This window comes from Aquarana catesbeiana, linkage group LG02 (genome assembly GCF_042186555.1).
Source record: "Aquarana catesbeiana isolate 2022-GZ linkage group LG02, ASM4218655v1, whole genome shotgun sequence".
Classification (NCBI taxonomy): domain Eukaryota; kingdom Metazoa; phylum Chordata; class Amphibia; order Anura; family Ranidae; genus Aquarana; species Aquarana catesbeiana.
In genome coordinates, this window is record NC_133325.1 from 604,992,442 (window position 1) to 605,012,920 (window position 20,479).

Genomic DNA, 20,479 nt, shown 5'->3' on the forward strand with positions numbered 1-20,479 from the left:
ACCTCAGGCCTTGTAGCCAATCTTAAGGGAGCTACTTAACTTCCCTTTTAGGTTCACACCCACAGTGAAGCCATGCTTCCAGCAGTCTAGACTCCCTTTCCCTAAAGTCGGTTCAAGGGGGCTTCATATTTGTCTTGATCACAAACTAGCATGATCAAGGCTTGTCTTTGTAGTCCTAAGAGTTAAAGTGCACCTGTCCCTGCCTGGTTTATGGTTCCTGACATTTGTCAGGAACCACAAACCAGGCAGGGACAGAAAATGCAGTTAAAATCACTCTTAATGAAATGGCAAAAATAACACAGTTCAGGAATGTAGTCAAAAACAGAAGCCAGGGTTTGGATGCCAGAGCTGGTAATCAGACGAGCCGAGGTCGGGAAGCCATAAGTCAGCGTAGTAAGAAGCAAAAACAGGAACAGGTATCGGAAGAGAAGTCAGCCAGGCAAAGTCACACACAAGGAACACACTGTAGATCATAGACCACACAAGGGCATGGAGAAAAAGAGCAAAGCTGTTTATATTGCCATAAGGGGTGGCTGTAGGCTGGACTATTGAGGCAGGTAATGGTAACCAGGTGTGTCACTGTGGAAACAAAGCGTGGCTGTTTATTAACTGATAGCTGAGCAGCCTCTGTGCACTGAAAGAAAAGAAGCTGTAAATAGCAAGAGCCTAGCCCTGACAACATTAAAATATTTACATTTGTGACAAGCAGTAAAAAGGTGTTTAAACAAGTTATTACTCATCTCTCTAGCTTTTTTTAATGTGAAGTTATTCATTCTCAAAGTGCACAACAAAAGCTCTGAGTTTCAGTTGGTTTATAAGGACCCTGCTCTACATTCCCTCCTGGAGATTTAGTGCTCTCAGGACAGGTGCAGCATCCAGTCCCACTGCCTGCAGTCATCAAAGTCTATGTCAGGCTGCTGCTGGATGAGCTGAATGCTGTACCAAGTGGTACTCATGTTTAGTGCCCTTTTGTGTTCAGGGGCGAATGCCTGGAACATAGAAGACCTGCATAATGGTCATTTGTCCCTGAATGCATGGGTACTACACACAAGTACCACTCGGTACAGCATTCAGCCTGTTCAGGCGCAGTCTGCTATAGGTTTTGACAGACTTCAGGCAGTGTGGCCTGAACACTGCACATACCCACCGAATGCTCAAGGGTCCTAACAGATTAGAAAAATCTGCTATCTCTTTACATTAGAGGACTGGTAAGTTGCCAAGATGTGCTCTCTACAGAAAAAAAGCTTAGATTCCAGTTCCTATGTTAACTTAAATAGATTCTTCCTCAATGCTTATAGATACAGGGATGAATGAGAACTTGTTTTAAATGCTTTCACTGCTCAGAATATGTAAATGATTTAGTGTACATGATCTGACCAAACGTTCACATTATGCTAGATAAAGCAATTTATTATAAATCACTTCCAGTCTATCTCTTTGTTATCCATGATTTGACTGCCCCTAATTGTACAATTGTGGACTAATATTGAAAGGATTTGCTTTAGTGGCAGGATGTGGTGTTCCCCATTCATCAATACTATCATTAGCCCATAAACTACTACTGTTGTACATTTGTGTTTAATTATGGGTCATAAACAATGGCCTGTGTACAAGGGATCTATAAAGCTATTAAGATTGTCACTAAATGGTGAAGACGATATTGTTAACAATAAAGAGGTATCGCATAATTGTAGCTATTTTTCTATGCTTTTTAAGGGTTCATGTAAAATGCGAATGATTGTTGGTTACAGGTGAAGCTGCAAAACCCTAAAAGATTTGGCTTTAATGGAAATACTTTAATGAATTAACAATTCACTTTAACTGGTTTTATATTACAGCACTTACTATAATTCTGATATAATGAAAAATAAATAATGCTAAATGCAGTATACTAAACTATAACATGATGCAATATCACATTGGCTGTGTGAGTACTGCAGTAGGTGCCAAAAGTCTGGAATTTACTTTTCAACCCCCATTTTTCTTGGATACTTACTAACCAAAGTTTACCCAGTTCAGCCCTTATTCTGTTCCTCCATTCATACAGTATATGTTTGGTTGGGTTTAAATATGCAGTCCACCAATGCAGCCCCAACCATATCTGTCATGGTTAAAGGGTAAACTAAAAAACAAAAATTAAGTATATCTTAGGTGATGTTTGAATCCCAAGCAATTTGAAGGCATAATCTCCATTGAGTAGAGCTACAGGCAAAACATTTTTTTCATTTTGGATAGTGTAAGGGGGGTTTTACTCCTGTCATGTTTTTTTTCCATCTCTGTCCCATTGTGGAGATTTCCCTTCACTTTTCTGTCCCATAGCCACAGCAGAAAGTAAGAGGAAGTCCCTTCAAAGTGAATGAATCCCTGGTAATAACCAGGTCTCCGGGGAAAGTGCCCCATTGGGAAATTTCCATTCTATTCCTGTTCTGGTGTCTACTCCAAATTTGGGATTTTCTTTCATAATCACTGGGGTTGATTTACTAAAACTAGAGAGTGCAAAATCTGGTGCAGAAACCAATCAGCTTCCAGTTTTTTTTGTCAAAGCTTAATTGAACAAGCTGAAGTTAGAAGCTGATTGGCTACTATGCAGTAGTATCCAGTCAGATTCTTACTGTGCAGGTATATACAGGAATCACAAGATTAAATGAAGGTCTCTTTTACCTGCCTGGAGTTCAGCTATAAAGACAATCTTCATTCTGTTTAAAAGAGTGGCATAAGGTTGCAGGTGGAAGAGGGGTAGGGTGAACTTACACCCGCATTGCCTATCAAATCTAGGTAGCACTCCCTGAAAAATAATTTTAAAAAGTAGGAGAGGAGGAGATAAAGAATAGACTAAAAATGTTGCTTGAAATAACCTTTAATGCACTAGCTTATAATAATTTCTAAGAACACTGCTTATCTTATTAATTTCACCGCTGCTTCAACATTTTTTTTTCTCTGCCATATGTTTTTATTTCCTTTCTTTTAGGATCGGGGTATTCACCACTGGAAGATGATGAGGATGTATATGCATACTCTAGATACCGCTACAGAGGTGAATGCTTTGCTTAATCTGCATGCTTTGATTGGCTGTCATTAAACTACTTCTAGCTTACTAAGACCTGCCAGAAATCTGCAGCATACTTAGAACCATCACAAATGTCCAACTGTTTTATTTATCATGTTATCTTTTTTCAGGTTGTTCTTTCCTACTTCATTCCATATTTATGTCATATTTTAAATGTATATTTTTTAATTGTCTTCTGGGCACTTCCATATACAGGGTAGTTTGTCTTACACCCCTGTACCTTACATATACCAGTAGTAAACTCTTACATTTTAAGTAATGCATTTACAGCCTCTACTGTACATCTTGTTCTTCACATTTAGATGCTATAGGCAACATTTATGGAAATTTTCTCTCTGTGTTGTGGCTCCACAGGTTTCCCCTTAGCAGCAGGGCACCCACACAGGGTTCCCAGATTTCCTGACTTCTCCTTCTCAGGAAATAACTATTTTACATTGAGATCTAGGCTTACTATGGTTCTTGAGCCCACAATTATGGACACTTTCTCTCCACACTGCTGCTCTCCAGAGAATGATAACTCAACTGCTTCTGGCCTAGCCACCACATAATGTCCATTGACTGACCATTTAAGAGGATATAAGTGGATATAAGTGTTAGTGGGACGTGCCCATCAGGGGTCACAGCGGGTCTGGAAAGTGCTAAAATGCTAAAGCTGGCCATAGATGGTTCAGCAGGGACAAACCATCTATGGGCAGGCTGAATGTACCCAAGTTGAATCATCGATCAACTTGGGTACAACATTCATGTCGGATTTTCAGCATGCACTTATTGCCAGAGGCTATAGCTATAGCTGATAGCAATAATCACTGTGTTTTACTGGCAGGGATGGCTTCCCGGGCCACGCTCCCCCGGGAAAACACAATAGCTCCACGGGAGGGATTTCCTTATCAACACTCACTGTGTTGATGGGAATATCAAGCAATTTTCTTTCCTGCAACCCATGATTGCAGTAAAGAAAAAAAATCACACCATCTATGGCCTGCCTAAGAGGAGACCCTAGTAAAGAGACATATATGGGGGCCACTAGAGGCAATATTAGCCCTAGATTCAATTAATGTAAGCAATACAATGAAAATGGTAATCTGCATGATTTAGCATTATTGTCTTTTAATTTTTAAGAAATTCAAGGGGGGCTAGATAAACCAATGAGCAGAGTAGAAAACCCATTTAAGCACACATACATAAGTGCTCAATATATTTCAGACAAGATTGCTCTGTACTAGAACGGTTAGCGTGCTGTACTTAACAATCAATTCTGTTCATTATGCTGTGTTCCGCTATTTTCATATATTTGAAAGAAGAGAATCGCAAAAAATGTTCCACACATATAACAAATGTATCCCCAGTTGGCATTGAGTTGAAGAAATGCACAATATAACAAGTAATCCCACAAGATTAGATTGTATCAGAGTCTCTAGGAAGTACAGCTGCTAAGTAAACAAGATGAAATCTTTTTAGTGGCAGTTACAATAAAGAAGTTGAAAAAAAAGCCTTAAAAAATACGTTATTTTCTGTATTTTTTAGATGTAACTTATAAATACAGTAGATATTGCGCTAACAAACCAAACTCTTCTAAACAACATCTAATTAAAAAGAGGAGTTGTTTGTTTGCTGCGCTTTATCCTAATTGTTGTACATGTCCAGAGCATAAGATTAATGTCCAGGCACCAGAAATTGAAGCCCTAGTGCAACCAAAACTTGTTATTTTGTTTTGGATAGAGAAGGAAACGTTTAGAGCTTTTGAAAGATTTTTAATGCTATCTGTGTCACCACTAGGGAGATTTCCTCACACCTTGTCGGGCTGGGTTCACACTTATGCGAATTGAAAACGGGTTTCCCTTTTGTGAACCAGCTCTCAATGAAGATCCCCTGACACATTTTAGGGATCTGAATTTTTCTACTTGATCATAACAATAAAAATAATATATGCTAGTGTATATTGTACACAAACAGGTTAACATTCAGTGCCTTGAAAAGTATTCATACCCCTTGAAATTTTCTACATTTTGTTATATTACAACCAAAAACGTAAATGTATTTTATTGGGATTTTATGTGCTAGTCCAACACAAAGTGGCACATAATTGTGAAGTGGAAGGAAAATTATAAATGGTTTTAAACATTTTGTACAAATAAATATCTGAAAAGTGTGGGGTGCATTTGTATTCAGCCCCCTTTACTCTGATACCCCTAGCTAAAATCTAGTGGAGCCAATTGCCTTTATAAATCACCTAATTAATAAATAGTGTCCACCTGTGTGTAATTTAACCCCAGTATAAATAAGACTGTTCTGTAAAGCCCCCAGAGGTGTGTTAGGGAACCTTAGTGAACAAACAGCATCACGAAGGCCAAGGAACATACCAGACAGGTCAGGGATAAAGTTGTGGAGAAGTTTAAACAGGGTTATGTTATAAAAAAATATCCCAAGCTTTGAACATCTCACTGTTCAATCCATCATCTGAAAATGGAAAGAGAATGGCACAACTGCAAACCTACCAAGACATGGCCGTCCACCTAAACTGACAGGCCAGGCAAGGAGAGCATTCATCAGAGAAGCAACCAAGAGACCCATGGTAACTCTGGAGGAGCTGCAGAGATCCACAGCTCAGGTGGGAGAATCTGTCCACAAAACAACTATTAGTTGTGCACTCTAAAAATCTGGCCTTTGCGGAAGAGAGGCAAGAAGAAATCCAGTGTTGAAAGAAAGCCACAAGAAATCCGGTTTGCAGTTTGCGAGAAGCCATGTGGGGGACACAGCAAACAAGTGGAAGAAGGTGCTCTGGTCAGATGAGAACAAAATTGATTTTTTTTGGCCTAAGTAAAACACTATGTCTGATGGAAAACTAACCCTGCACATCAACCTGAACACACCATCCCCACCGTGAAACATGGGGGTGGCAGCATCATGTTGTGAGGATGCTTTTCTTCAGCGGGATGGCAAAGCTGGTCAGAGTTGATGGGAAGATGGATGAAACCGAATACAGGGCAATCTTAGAAGAAAACCTGTTAGAGTCTGCAAAAGACTTGAGACTGGGGAGGAGGTTCACCTTCCAGCAGGACAACGACCCTCGACATATACCCAGAGTTACAATAGAATGGTCTAGATCGGAGGTCAGCAACCTGTAGATCGCGATCTACCAGTGGATCGCAGACGGGTGGCTGGTAGATTGTGACCTGGGCTTGCTGACCAACCATCCCAGAGCATCAAACAGAGTGCAATGCAGAGAGACTACTTGTAAAGTTTGAGCAGTAGTAGGGAGCAAGAGCCCCATAAGCCGATGTCTCCTCTGTCTCCTGTCTCATGCATAGTGATACCAATTGCAGCCCACCTCTTATCCCACCTAGCGATCTCCAGAGTGGTGCCAGCAGCAGAAAAGAAGAGATCTTCAGGTCAGTGTGAAGCAATACACTGGGCATAATAGTATAGGGCTGCTTTCACACTGATGTGCTGCAGTTTACCCACACCACGGGTGCAGTGAAGTGTACCTGAAGCTTTCCTGTGGGTTTGTTGTGCTTAGCCATAGGCTTCTATTAAAACGTGTTGATTTGGTGCACTTTCTGAAGGTGCACCAAAACTTCCGAGCTCCCAAAACTCCAACTGCGACTCAACCGCAGGGTTTTACCAACCCCCAACTTTACGTGTGAATGTGCCCTAAGGGTGCTGCTGCCAAATGCAACTAAGGGCTCATTCACAAGTGAAGCAGGCACTGCTGCTCAGCTGAAAAGAAATCTGAGTGCATTTGACAGGTGGTGAGGAGGTGATATGTTGCCTCCTCGCCACCTGATTTAAACCTTTGATTGCCATGCAATGCACGTGATAGTGTCATAGTGATATAGCAATTAGAAGTTTAAACCAGGTGTGAGGAGGCGACACTGTGCCCGGTGATCTTTGACTTCTCCCATGTTGTTCAGGTAGATCTCCACCTCTTTAAGATTGCCTACCCCTGGTTTAGATCAAAGCATATTCATGTGTTAGAATGGCCCAGTCAAAGTCCAGACATAAATCCAATTGAGAATCTGTATAGAAATATGTATGGAAACACTGCGCTGAGCTCAAATGAATAAAAAATAAGCAGCTACATACAATGTGATATACAAAAAAACAACAAAGTGGTGAAAAATGTAGCGCATAGCAATTATACACAAATATCGTGATACATGTGCAAAATGAATGTGAATAGTGAAATAAACTCAAAAGTCCATGTGAAATAATTGTCCAAAAATAAATGTTGCCTATATCGTAAATTAATAAAATAAGTGAATGTCCAACTGTGTGAACAAAATAATCAAACACCAGAAGGTGTGGATCCCTGAGCGGTGGAAATGGGTATACAGCTCTGTCCATGGACACAACATCAAGGGGGAATCATCAACAACTGAATATCAAGTAAATGCTCTTACCAGATCTGGTGGGCTCTACTGTCAGGGACATAGAGTCATCAAGGCAGTATGCCACACAGGGCAGGTGTGTAGATATCCAGATGGTTCGGACCTCTAGGTGGAATCCAGGGGGGAACCGGGAGTAACCTCCAAATCAACCGCCAATCCAAGGAATCCAAGGAATGTCAAGGTTAGATCTTTGATGGTGGGTGTATCAGGGCAGAATACCCACTCTCATCAGGATAATATGTGGAGAAAAGAATATTGCTTCCACATAGTGCAGGTAAAAAAGGGGTATTTTATTTCTAAAAAAGCAATTACAATTAAATGGTGATCACAAATAAAATAAGGGCAATATGGAGAGTGATAGAGCAGCCCTACGCGTTTCGACCAAAGGGTCTTCAACTGGGGGCGCCAATCCAAGGAACCTTGATGTTCCTTGGATTGGCGGTTGATTTGGAGGTTACTCCCGGCTCCCCCCCGATTCCATCTAGAGATCTGAGCCATCTGGATATCTACACACCTGCCCTGTGTGACATACTGCCGTGATGACTCTATGTCGCTGACAGTAGAGTCCACCAGATCTGGTAAGAGCATTTACTTGATATTCAGTTGTTGACGATTCCCCCTTGATGTTGTTTCCACGGACGGAGCTGTATACCCATTTCCACCGCTCTGGGATCCACACCATCCGGTATTTGATTATTTTGTTCACACAGTTGGACATTCACTTACCGTATTTTATTAATTTACGATATAGGCAATGATTTTGTTCAACATTTATTTTTGGACAATTATTTCACATGGACTTTTGAGTTTATTTAATAATTCACATTTTTTTTCACATGTATCACGATATTTGTGTATAATTGCTATGCGCTACATTTTTCACTACTTAATTGAGAATCTGTGCCAAGACTTGAAAATTGCTTTTTTACAGACGCTCTCTATCCAATCTGATGGAGCTTGAGCTATTTTGCAAAGAAGATGAGCAAAAATGTCACTCACTAGATGTGCAAATCTGGTAGAGACATCCTCAAAAAGACTTGCAGCTGTAATTGCAGCGAAAGGTGGTTCTACAAAGTATTGACTCAGGGGGGCTGAATGCAAATACATGCCACACTTTTTACGTATTTATTTGTAAAACATTTTGAAAACCATTTATCATTTTACTTTCACTTCACAATTATGTGCCACTTTGTGTTGGTCTATTACATAAAATCCCAATAAAATACAGTTACGTTTTTGGTTGTAACATAACAAAATGTGGAAAATTTCAAGAGGTATGAATACTTTTTCAAGGCAATGTACAGCATGTTATTCATTAAAAATTCATATGATTTAATAACTATCATCAACTTTGTTCGTGAAAATTAACTCATGGATCTATAATATTATATATTAATAATAATAAGTAATAACATTACAAGCAATTAAATCAACAGTCTAGGAGTAAAGTAATATATATATATATATATATATATATATATATATATATATATATATATATATATATATATATATATATATATATCTTTATATCTCAATTAAATATATATATCTTTATATCTCAAGGTATTAGCTGCTAAATTTAACAGTCCAGGAGCAAGGTGAAAAATAGCACCAATCTTCAAAACACATCATCTAAAAGCTGGGGATTTCTATGAAAAAAAACCCATAATAATAAATATGACATGATTGGATGATAAAATCAGCAGAGCTTCCACTCATTTCAGATCTACCACTTAGATTTAGAACGACTGCACTTCCAAGTGCACTTGCAGTGCAAAGTGGATTTGCCTTTCATAAATAACCCCCTATATTGCTTGTGTCTCCTGTGCAATCACAATTAAGAGCAAACTATCAAGAGATAAAATACCGAATACTGTTAAAATAACTCCTACTTCCTAATAAATGTACTTTGTTAAATGCTATCAGATCATGTCCTCCAATATCATTCCACATGAAATTATAACATCATGCAAACCAGATGTGCCGCAGCTGATTTCTTGTTTGTGTGCAAGGCTTGTATAAATTTGGCAAACATAAAAGAGATCCTTTGATCAGCAGGCCATCCCTAATGATCACAGTTAGCCTAGCAGTCCTATGAATATAGGTTACAGGTGTTCAATATTTTCCACTACAGTCAGCATTGTTTTATAGCAATACATATATTTGTTCAGAGCTTTCAGGAGGGATAAAAAATCGTACTAATATGTTTCTGCAAAAACATATGGCCTTTAGAACAGATCACATTTATCTGGCAGTGTCATATACATTCATGTTGGATGTTGACCTGAACTAAGTTTAGTGCTTTCCATAACTAGTGGTAAATCACTACATTAGCTTATGCAGTGCTACCCCCCGTAGGAGACGCTGATTAGGATGGGGCCTTTGTTCTTTTCCTCAACCTCTTCAAGAACCTAAGCCCCTCTAACACACTAGGTTGAGTGTACAAACATAAAATATCACAGGAAATCACTGAGAGTAATGCTTAGTACCCAGTAGTAGTGCTATATCAAAGAAAACAGGAACCAAACCAGGTAGTAGAGGCAAAACTAACATATTATCACCCAATGTGGCTGATAACTAGGCACGCATAAAATCGATTAACAATGGTAATAACACAATTTAGTACACAAAGTAACTAACAGTTAGGACTAGGCATAAGATGACATTACGTGTCTGTCCAGGTCAGTATAAAGAATAGCAAGGCCACCTCAAGTGCAGCAGTGAGCAGTAGTAATGTTTAATATACTGAGTGCTGGAACTATATTGTCAAAGCGCATTTATGGCGGTGGACAAGGCTCCAGTGTATGTAGAGATGATCCCTTTCTAGGACAATAACTACTAACTCATCCACAATAAATGACAGCAGTAGTACTAATACACCCACACTAGATTTCTAAGAGTATAGATATGCAGACATACCAGCAGGTGATTGGTGTAACTTTATATATGATAAAGTGATGGCATTACATATGTAGCAATAACTTTCGGTGGAGCTGCTGGTTTATGCGGGCTTGTTCCCTTCACTCTCCTTCCCTCTGTTTCACCAGCACCGGGTCTAGGGTTCCATTGAGTTTACCTCTGGACGATACAAGCACCAACACTTGAGTGCGTTTTCAATGCTTTATTGAACAATTAACGAAGGAAGTAGCAGGAAAGAGGCAGAAGGGAAACTGTAGGGAAGCTCAAATACCTCTCTGTAGGATTCTTGATAAGTGTCCTTTGGAGTTGAATATTACAGTAGAATGCGCTCCCCTTGTGGGACACACTCTTTGCTCGCCTGGATAGGCCTCTCTCACTTGCCTAGCAGCCAGTACGTAGCATGAACAAAAGTCTCTGCCACAGACTTGCTTGGGATGAATCCGTACGATCCTCTGCCACAGGATGTATTGGTTTTGCGGTGAATGTCAGTCACAGTGCTTGAACCTTTAAGCCAACCTGGCAACACTATGATGTAAAGTCACTTTAGGATACGTCCTCCAACCGAGTCACCAGGCCCCTCTCCAGACCAGCACTCTGCATGATCCTTCCATGATGGGTCCCCCCCTGGGATCTCCTCGGTTGTCCAGCTTCTTCACTCTGGATAGACAGCTCAGGACCATTCCTTGGCTGCTGTGGTAGGCCCCAGACAAGCTCCTGGGCCCACCCATGCGCCACAGCGACGCAGGCCTCCGGAACGGAGGACCACGAGGTAGCACTCTAACGCATACCTGTCGGCCAGGAGGGCCAGCAGGTGGCTGTAGAAAAACCCTAGAACATGGCGTCTGTCCCATAAATACCCTCTCCCAGAATCCCACTCGGAGGACCACCTCCACCGAGTTGTCTCCGGTACAGAAGAGCATCCATACGCTTTGACACGTTGCCTTTCCAACACTAGCCGATAGTAACAACGACACCCACCGGCCCAGTATGGAAACACATGCAACGTCATCCAAGCTCGAACAGAGGCAAATCTAACTTCCCCTAACGAGCAATTTACTAAATTTACCTATCAGATGGTAGATTGCAAATCTACCAGCGCTACACATACAACCAAAGCAATAACAGGAAGAATGCACATACTTAGAACAGTGTATATATGTATCTATATATCCGGATATATATCACTAAAGGCCTTTAACACCAATACCTCCAATTAGGTACTGTGACACAGTTCAGTTGCAGGGGCCCCCGGTTAGCTGGCTTGCAATGTGTAACATAATCCGGCTTGAGAGGACAAACGCTGATACATCTGTGGAGCGGTGGCTTCCTGAGGGCGCTTGTACAGACAAACACACCAATGGCGAAGGAGTCTGGAACACGCCACTTGCAAGGCAAATTAGGCCTATCTAGCCTATCTCTTGGTCCCTAACCTGACTATAGGCTACCAATGCTACCGTACCGCTCCCTATCTAAATGGCCACCTGAAGCCTATCCTGCCCCTATCCTGAGCTGCTTACCTTTCCCTAAGCTAATACTAGCTAGATACCCCTAGACCAAAAAGGGACACTGTTGCTTTAAATTATGAATTGGCAGATATACACTTTAACACATACCAGTCACTTGATAGGTTATATTAAAAAGAGCTTTGCTCTCACACACTTGAGTATAGCCCAAGTATATTGCAGTATGCAAATAGAAAGTTTCAGCGAATCAGAGAAGCCTTTAACAGATACAATATCTCTGATTCCCACACAGGAGTGACAGTAATATAACAAACAGTGAGATACACAGTGCAGTAACACTTGCATATTTTATTGTCCCTTTTTAGCCTAGAAGGATGGATAGATGGATCGATACAGCACAAAATCAGTCTGCAGCACCTCTTGGCTTGCAGAGCATATGGCTGGTCACATTATCTCTTCACTTCCTGTAAGACATCCACATATATAGCCTTGAGGGGCTTCCTGACCCTTAATCAGGGGCATGAACAAGAAAATCCCGGACTGCTGCACTCTGAAAAATGATCATCTTTATTCCATATTCAATCCATGATAGAAACAGCAAAAGTCATCCACTCAGACAGGAGATAGCAATAGCTAACGCGTTTCACATACAAAGATGCTTACTCAGGGGCAGGAAACAACCTCTTAACAGGAAGAATTTGTTTGTAATAAGAACTCTATGGTAGGTACCAGGCATGAATGTAAACAACCTCACAGTGTACAAAAGAACACTTCCCTACAGCGACAATGATAGAGGAGGGGGCAGAGAACAAAGGAAACTTGCAGAATCATTATTACAGGAGGGTAATTTTTTTTTTTTCCCACTTCAGAAACCAATAAGCAGAGGGCAAAATCAGCTCGATGTTCATTGACTGTCGCCTTCTCTGGTTTACATCATAGTGGAACATGCATTACCTCTATTCCTTTTGAATCGACCCTCTGAATACTTTAATGTATCACTTTAGCAGCAAGTCCTCCCTTATTCCCAACACCTAGGCTCCATCTGTAGTAACTCTAAAGCCCAGTGGCAAGTGGGACTTTATCATTTTCTGGGCCAGGTTCGAGGTTAGAGGGACTCGTATAAAGAAGTAAAAATATAAAAAAGATAAAGGAAAAGCAGGAAGGGGATATATAATAGAAGACTTATGGGCTCCCCATGCCCGTCCTTTGCTGAGCTGCCCAGTATTTCACAAAAAGTTTACTTATTCCCAAATCAACCCCCCCCCACCCCCCCTCAAGGTTTAACCTGCAACCATCTAGATTATTTATTTAATCAAAATAAGAAAAAACAAGAAAACAAGAAATAAGACACTAAAAAAAAGAAGAAAAGAAAATATGCGCGCCAAATTCACTTCGCTATAGCGCTCCTTGTCCTCAAGGATCTCAGTTACCTATATAATTGTGTTAATCCCCTCTCTTGGTCTAATCCTACGCCTTGCCTATTAGGGGCCTCCTGCTTTCTCTAGCCATGGCTTCCACATGCTTTCAAATTCCTGAAGGTTGCCTCTCTTTATGTACTCCACTCTTTCCCTACTCAGAGTATCATTAATAGTAGAGATCCAGTCTTTCACCGAGGGAGGGTCTTTTGATTGCCATCTTAGTGTTATCATCTTCCTAGCCTGAAACAAGGCCCGCGTGATGGCCAGTGTGGTGCTCAGTCTCTCCCCCAGAACTCTTCTATGTCCCAGGATACAGGTTATGGCCTCTTTTACTACTATAGTGCCAAAGATACTTCCCAAGTCCGGTCACTTCTTCCCCGTATCTAAATAATTTGGGACACCTCCACAGCATGTGGATGAGGTCTCCCGAGCTCTGACATCTGGGGCAGTTATCATTAGGCCTTCTCCCAAATTTAAAAAGCCTCTTAGGTGTATAGTAGGCTCTATTCAACAAGAGTAGATGAGATAGCCGCTGTGAAGGGGACACCGAGACCTGTACACTCAATTCCAAGGTTTTCGCCCATTGTGCCTGGGTCATTCCTCCTATATCCTCTTCCCATTTGGCTTTTAGTCCATAGAGCATTCCCCCGCTGTTGTCTGGTTTACTTAATTGATCATAAATTCTTGAGATTAGACCCCTAGTAGGATTTACCTGCATTATGCTCTGAAATAGAAGCATTTCTTCCCAGCGCAGAGTCTGAGCTTTAAATTGTGTTTTAAGAGCGTGTTCTAGCTGGAGATATAGGAAGAAGGAACTCCGCGGTAGCTTGAATTCCCCTACTAATTCAGGGAAACTCTTTAGCTTGGTGTCGTTATAAAGCTGGCTTAGCCTTCTGATGCCAAGATTCACCCATTCCCCAAAGGTACCTATTTTAAGAACTTCCTGTAAATTACGGTTATTCCAAATAGGAGAATAAACTGTTGGATCTTCATATCCCATCATTTTCTTGACAGTTTTCCAGAGTTTAATTAGCAGCTTGATAGTTGGATAATTGTCATGGAACATATCCGCCTCTAGAGTTTCAACTAGGGTGTTATGTGGAGTACTTAGCAATAGCAATTTGCCATTGGGGGTGCCGCCTTTCGGTATCCCACATCCTAGCAGCTGCTGTAGCTGAGTTGCTAAGAAGTAGCGCTCGGGGTGTGGGAGGGCAAAACCCCCCTCCCGTGTGGGAAGCTGAAGCACTCGAAGTCGAATCCTGGCTTGCTTGCCCTTCCAAATCAACTCTCTAAAGAGGCTATCAATACTTTTAAACCACTTCTTGCCTATCCAGACTGGCGAATTGTGCAGGATGTATAGCAGTTGTGGCATCCAAACCATTTTTATTAAGCTACATCTTCCTGCGGCGGAGGAGGGTAATTACTTTGAGATGTTCTTCTGCCGCTAACATTGGGACCCTTTAATAGTACTGGTGCACCTAACAATAATCCCAGTTAACCTGCATGCAGTATAGTTACAGTATAGGTACAGTATAGTTTTGACACAGCTGCGAGGTAGATGTGGTTCAGATGTGGTAAAGGTTTCAGAATAATGCGGTGTAGGGTTGGTATAAGTGCCATCTAAGTTTGAAATAAGTTCAGTATACAGTGTAGTATAAGTGTAGTATGGGTTGAGTATATTTGGTGCCCTGCTCTTGGTAGCTCAGTCCCTGTTAGCAGTATCAGCAATGAGCAATTAGCTCTCTCACCAGTCCCTGGGATGCTGCAGTAACCTCTCACTGTAGAAGGGGGGACCCCCTCAGTCTCTCCACAGAATGCCTCTGTGGATCAGCGGTGGGAAGTAAAGGATGAGGGGATGCTCTGTTCTCCCTCCGGCAACGATGCAGATGTAATTGCTGTAGTCTGTGCCCCAGGTGTCTCTGTCCCCAGGTCTCGGTCTCTGGCTCTGGTCACACGCCCCATGGATAATCTGTGTGCACCAGGATCGATGTGCACACCTCGGCTCCTGCCCTGCAAAGAGGAAGTGGTTTCCAGTACAGTCTGGTAAAAGCTGTTAAACCACTGCCCTTCCACTTGAATGTCCTATAGGCACTGTACTGTAAAAGTCCATAAATCTCATTCTGTGACTGATGTTTCAGACTACAATACCCATGATCCTTAGTGTTCTACATAGAAGTTCATATGCTTTTCTGGCTATAGTTCATCCTCTGTTGACTGGAGGAGTGCAAGACAACATTCAGCATAACAGCAGAAAATGAAAGTAAAATTATTGTAAAGAGGGAAATGTCTCCTGCTCCATGTTTCTGTAGTCCAGCACCTGGCAACAGCAATGAATACATGACTTTCATAAAGCTATACTCCTTGGCAGCAATTTGTCAGAATTCTCACACCACCAGACCATCACCATGTTACATACATAGAATACTTCATCATATCCTAGCTGTCCCAACCCAGCAGACATGTTTTTTTTTTTTTTCCCTTGCCACTCAGTTTCTTGAATGCGAGACAACAATCAACTTTTCCGTTCATTTACGTCTCTATTATTCCATTTTTCACATCACTGTGGCTAATTTTCACATCAATATAAAAAAATACAAGGGATGGAAAGGGTACAGTTCCCAACATATATTATAGTCCCTTATCCTTATATAACCCCTCTCCTTCCTTCTCCCTTCTAGGGTTAATATTTAAAAATTCAACCTTTATTATATTATCTCAATTCCCTGTATCCCCTGATTTTTTTTTTTTCTATTCCTTTCCCCCTCCCCACCCCCCCCTCCCTTGTGCAATACCCCTTCCATAAATAACTCAGCTAGATCCTGATTTTCTCTGCGTAACTCCATGATTTCTTAAACTCTCTCCAACACTTCCATTTGTCTTTTCTCCCCTCAGACATTTCTTCCCTATTACCATAAATCCTGTCCATGCTATAGGTTTCTTCCACGGCATTTATCCATTCCCATATCTGCGGACTTTCTTTTTTCCTCCAATTTTTAGGGATTAACCTTTTTGCTGCGTTAATTAAGTGTGGCACCAACGATGCCTTATATTGTTTCTCATTCCCATCGATGCCGTGGAAGAGCACCAACCATGGATCTTTTTTCACCTCTCTCCCAGTAATCTCTTTGACAATGCTTAATACCTGTTCCCAATATTCTTAAATTATCGGACACCTCCACCATAAATGTGCCATTGTCCCCGCCTCCTTACATCACCTCCAGCAGTCTGCCGACACCTCTTTTTGATATTTACTGGCCCTATCTGGTGTTACATACCACCTCACTAAGCACTAGTTAATCTCCGCTGTTTTTGTGTCTGTTGCTGAGCTATGGGTAAGGTTCAGAATCTTTTTAATCGTGTTTAACTCTGTGTTCCCAGCTCCTTTTCCCATTGTTTAATGAATGTGGGTATCTCTGTTTCGTCTTCTACTAATATTAATTTATATAATTTTGAGATAGTATTTTTTGTGTTTTCTGAAGTGCATAATTTTTCCAGCCCCGTCAGTTCTTCTCCTGACCTTATTGGCTGTGGTACCTTTTTGACAAACCTTTCTAATTGTGAGTACCTCCATCCATTAATCACCCATGTTTCTGTGTTCTGTTCTAACTCGTGAAGTGTCCTAATTTTCCCTTTATTTACTATCTCCCTAAGCTCCACCTTGTCTTTCTTTATCCAATTCCCCCCTACACTTATTTTCCCAGGTGCAAAAAACTCATTATCTTTTAATCTTAATAACGGTGAGTTGTAAATTTTGTTTAACTGCTTATAAATTGTGTCCCACATCCTTAATACTACCCGTGTTAACAAATGTGTTTTTTCATCTATCGTTCTGTGTTGGGGGGATTCCACATAATTACCCCCAACTGTGCCTTACAATAAAATTTTTCTATATTCACCCATCTTTTTTCTTGATTATCCCTTGCCCATTCTATCGCTCGTGACGAGATTATAGCTTTGTAGTATGTTAAAACATCTGGCACTGCCAGACCCCCTCTTTTTTTCTCTTGTCTTAGTGTCTTAAAGGAGACTCTCGGCTTTTTGTTTTTCCATATAATGTTTGTTAACATTGTTTTAAGCTTTCTGAGGAAGTACGATGGTAGTCCAATAGGTAACATTTGGAATTTATACGTAATTTTTGGAAGCAAAGACATTTTAATAGCATTTATGCATCCTATCCAGGATATTGGCCTGCTCTGTAACTTTCTTCCTTCTTTCCTAATTTCGTCCAGTAGGGGGATATCATTTCTTTTATATATTTTCTCTAGGGAATTAGCTAATTTTATTCCTAAATATTTTATTTCTTTTTTCCATATAAATTGGAACTCCTTCTTCAGCTTTTCCTCTTCTGTTTTTCTTAAATTTATATTTAGGATTTCAGATTTTCCAATATTAATTTTAAAATTTGCCAACTCTCCATATTGCTTAAACGTTCTAATCAGCTTTGGCAGTGTACTCTCAGGTTTAGTTATATAAAAGAGCACGTCGTCGGCAAATGCCGATAACTTGTGCTCTTCGTTACCCACTTTAAATCCTTTAATATCGGGATCGTTGCGAATTGTTGCGAGGAGCGGCTCTAGGGATAGAATAAAAAGGAGTGGGGACAACGGGCACCCTTGTCTTGTCCCTCTCTTCATCTCAAAGAAATCCGAGAGAACTCCATTAATCTTAATAGCTGCTCTTGGTTGACTATATAGACTTTTTATTCTTTTCAACATCTTTGGACCTATTCCCATTTTTTCTAGTGTTTGAAACATGAACCCCCAGTCCACTCTGTCTAACGCCTTCTCGGAGTCGCTCGACAGAAGTAGACCGGGGGCCCCGTCCTCCTTTATCTTTTGGAGTATAAGCAAGGTTCTCACCCCGTGAGCAGACATGTTTTTAAATCCCGTACACCATAACCAGTTCCAGCGGGAGTCTTAAAGCGGAACTAAACCCTCATATCCTGTAAAGCCAAGGAAGCTGCCATCTTAACCTCTGTTTGATCTAGAGTTACTAGCGTGCTTATCTTAGCTCTCAAGCGAACTGTAACTGTCAAGCTCCCTCTATCCCGCTAAAGCTCCCCATTGACAACGTCTGCTGATGACGAAACACGTCTAGAGGAAGACACGTAGTGACGTCACCACGCGATCGAGCGAGTAGGAGGACGGGCTCCGTTTTGTTTGTGCTGGCCGGCATTCTTCTAAGCGATGTTATCTTCTTTTAAATGTAAGTGCAATACCTTGTTTTAATAAATGATTTCTAGACTATATTACACTATGGCCAGTTTTCTCTTTTCCTGAGCATCCAATTGAGTGTAACGGACACTTTAGCGGGATAGAGGGAGCGATCTGCACCATCTGATTCACCATTTCTGTTGTGGTCATCTACAAGCTAAAGTGCCTAGGCAGGGTTATAGCCATCCGCCTTTTAAGCTTGCTGCCTGGTAAGCAGAATCTACAGCTACGATGGTTGGGCACTCTTCTTGTTTGTGTGTGCACACTACGGTGTTTTCAAGGTTTCAAGTAGTTTAAAAGGATTTCCTTGTTTCCATGCCATTTTCTGTGGACATATTCATCGAGTATTTTTAGTGCAGCTTTTTTAAATTTTAAGTTATGAAATGCCTGGTGTCAGAACCGATTACATGTGCAGCAGTATGGCAACTGTATATATCAAACAGAGGCTGATGGCAGCTTCCTTGGCTGTAAAGCACATGTGTTAAACACAAGGCCTGGGGGGGGGGCGAATCTGGCTCACCAGGCCATTTCATGTGGCCCTCGCACCTTTCCTGCCCCTGCGGCACTTCCTCATGTGCACCCCCACCCCATCTCAGCAGTCAGCAGCAGACAGGAGAACAGAACTCCTCCTATGGATCCTGAGCCTCTCTGTGCATCTGCAGCACCCCCTTGTCTCCGCCTCACCTGGTCTCCGCATTCACCAGACTCCAGCAGCTGACTCCAGCCCTCATGTAGTCCTCCTCCAGACCCTGCACTTTCTGCTTTCCAGCTCCACCCCCAGCTTCTTTCCGGCAGCAGCACAAGGTAAGGATGGTGCACTGTGATGTAATGGAGGGTGGGGGACTCTTGACTTCTAATGGTGGGGGGGAATCCTTACATCTGATGTAAGGGGAATGGGGGTGCTCTGGACATCTAGTCTTACAGATATAAGACTACAGATATGCCTTTGAGGGCAACCATAATGCTGATGGGGCCTGCGATGAAATTGAGTTTGACACCCTTGCTGTAAAGGATAAAAGGATTTACTTCCACTTTAGATTGGTGGGTTTGTTTCTGCATTAATCCACTGCAATAAAGGGTTAGTTCAACCTTATAAGAAAACTGCTTGTGCAGATAAGGCAATTTTTTTGTTTGATGAAGGTGTACTTACCTTTTGAACTTGTTCTTTGTTGATAAACAAAACAGAATGTAAGGCTGGATTCACACCTATGCAGTTTTAGTGCTTTTTGCATTTTGCAGATTTGCCCTACAGTCCATTTAACATGATTTCCTATGGAACACGTTCTGTTGTGCAAATCTGCAAAATGCAAAAAGCACTAAAAATGCATAGGTGTGAATCCAGCCTAACTGTCCTTCTGTATTTCTGTTAACATGCCAAAACTGAATTAACCTATCATTGGTACCTTACTTGTATAGAGCCAAATTTACTCCACAAAGGAAATTATTTATTCCTAATTTAATGCATTGATAGATGTAACAGATGTTAGTAAACCTACAGATATTTCTCATTTGTTACCTGCCTGGAGAATATTTCAAGCAAGCCCCACCCACCAACATGGCAGAGAATCTTCTGAGAATTTGTGCACTCCTTGCCCGCCCCTCTCCCTTTGATTAGATCAGTAAGGATCCAGCTTAATTTTTCATGAGAGGACAGAAAAGACAGGATCCTTATCACAGAGATAGCTGCTCTTAAAGCATGAAAAGGGTTTGGCTCTGTTGCTGTTTTTTTCCTGCCCTGGATCTATTGAGGACAATTTAGACAATCAACAAGGGTGATTTAAACAGATCAGTTGTTGTACACCTTGACACTGGCATAAACAGGACAATGTCCCTAGTGTAAATCCATTGTCAACCACATCTTCCAGTAGCATAGATCCATGACAATCATGATGAGTGACACCTGACAATATAGATTCTCTACCATGTTGATGCTACTCCAGCTACTGCCATTGCAAACAACAGCTTTAAGCACAGCCTTGGTGACATAATTTACCTATTTCAAACCAAA

At 41.2% G+C, this 20,479-nt stretch overlaps 1 protein-coding gene across 2 annotated transcripts in view; it reads left to right on the plus strand.

The window, feature by feature from the left end:
- The window catches only part of SRPX (sushi repeat containing protein X-linked), a 166,434-nt gene that overhangs the window by 100,840 nt on the left and 45,115 nt on the right, over positions 1–20,479 (plus strand). Inside the window, exon 2 of one of the 2 annotated variants that reach the window (XM_073616347.1) lies at positions 2,969–3,034. The exons of the other annotated variant lie outside the window; for it this stretch is intronic. Coding sequence (XP_073472448.1) covers positions 2,969–3,034 — 66 coding nt within the window. The remainder of the gene's footprint in view (positions 1–2,968; positions 3,035–20,479) is intronic. 2 annotated transcript variants of the gene reach the window in all.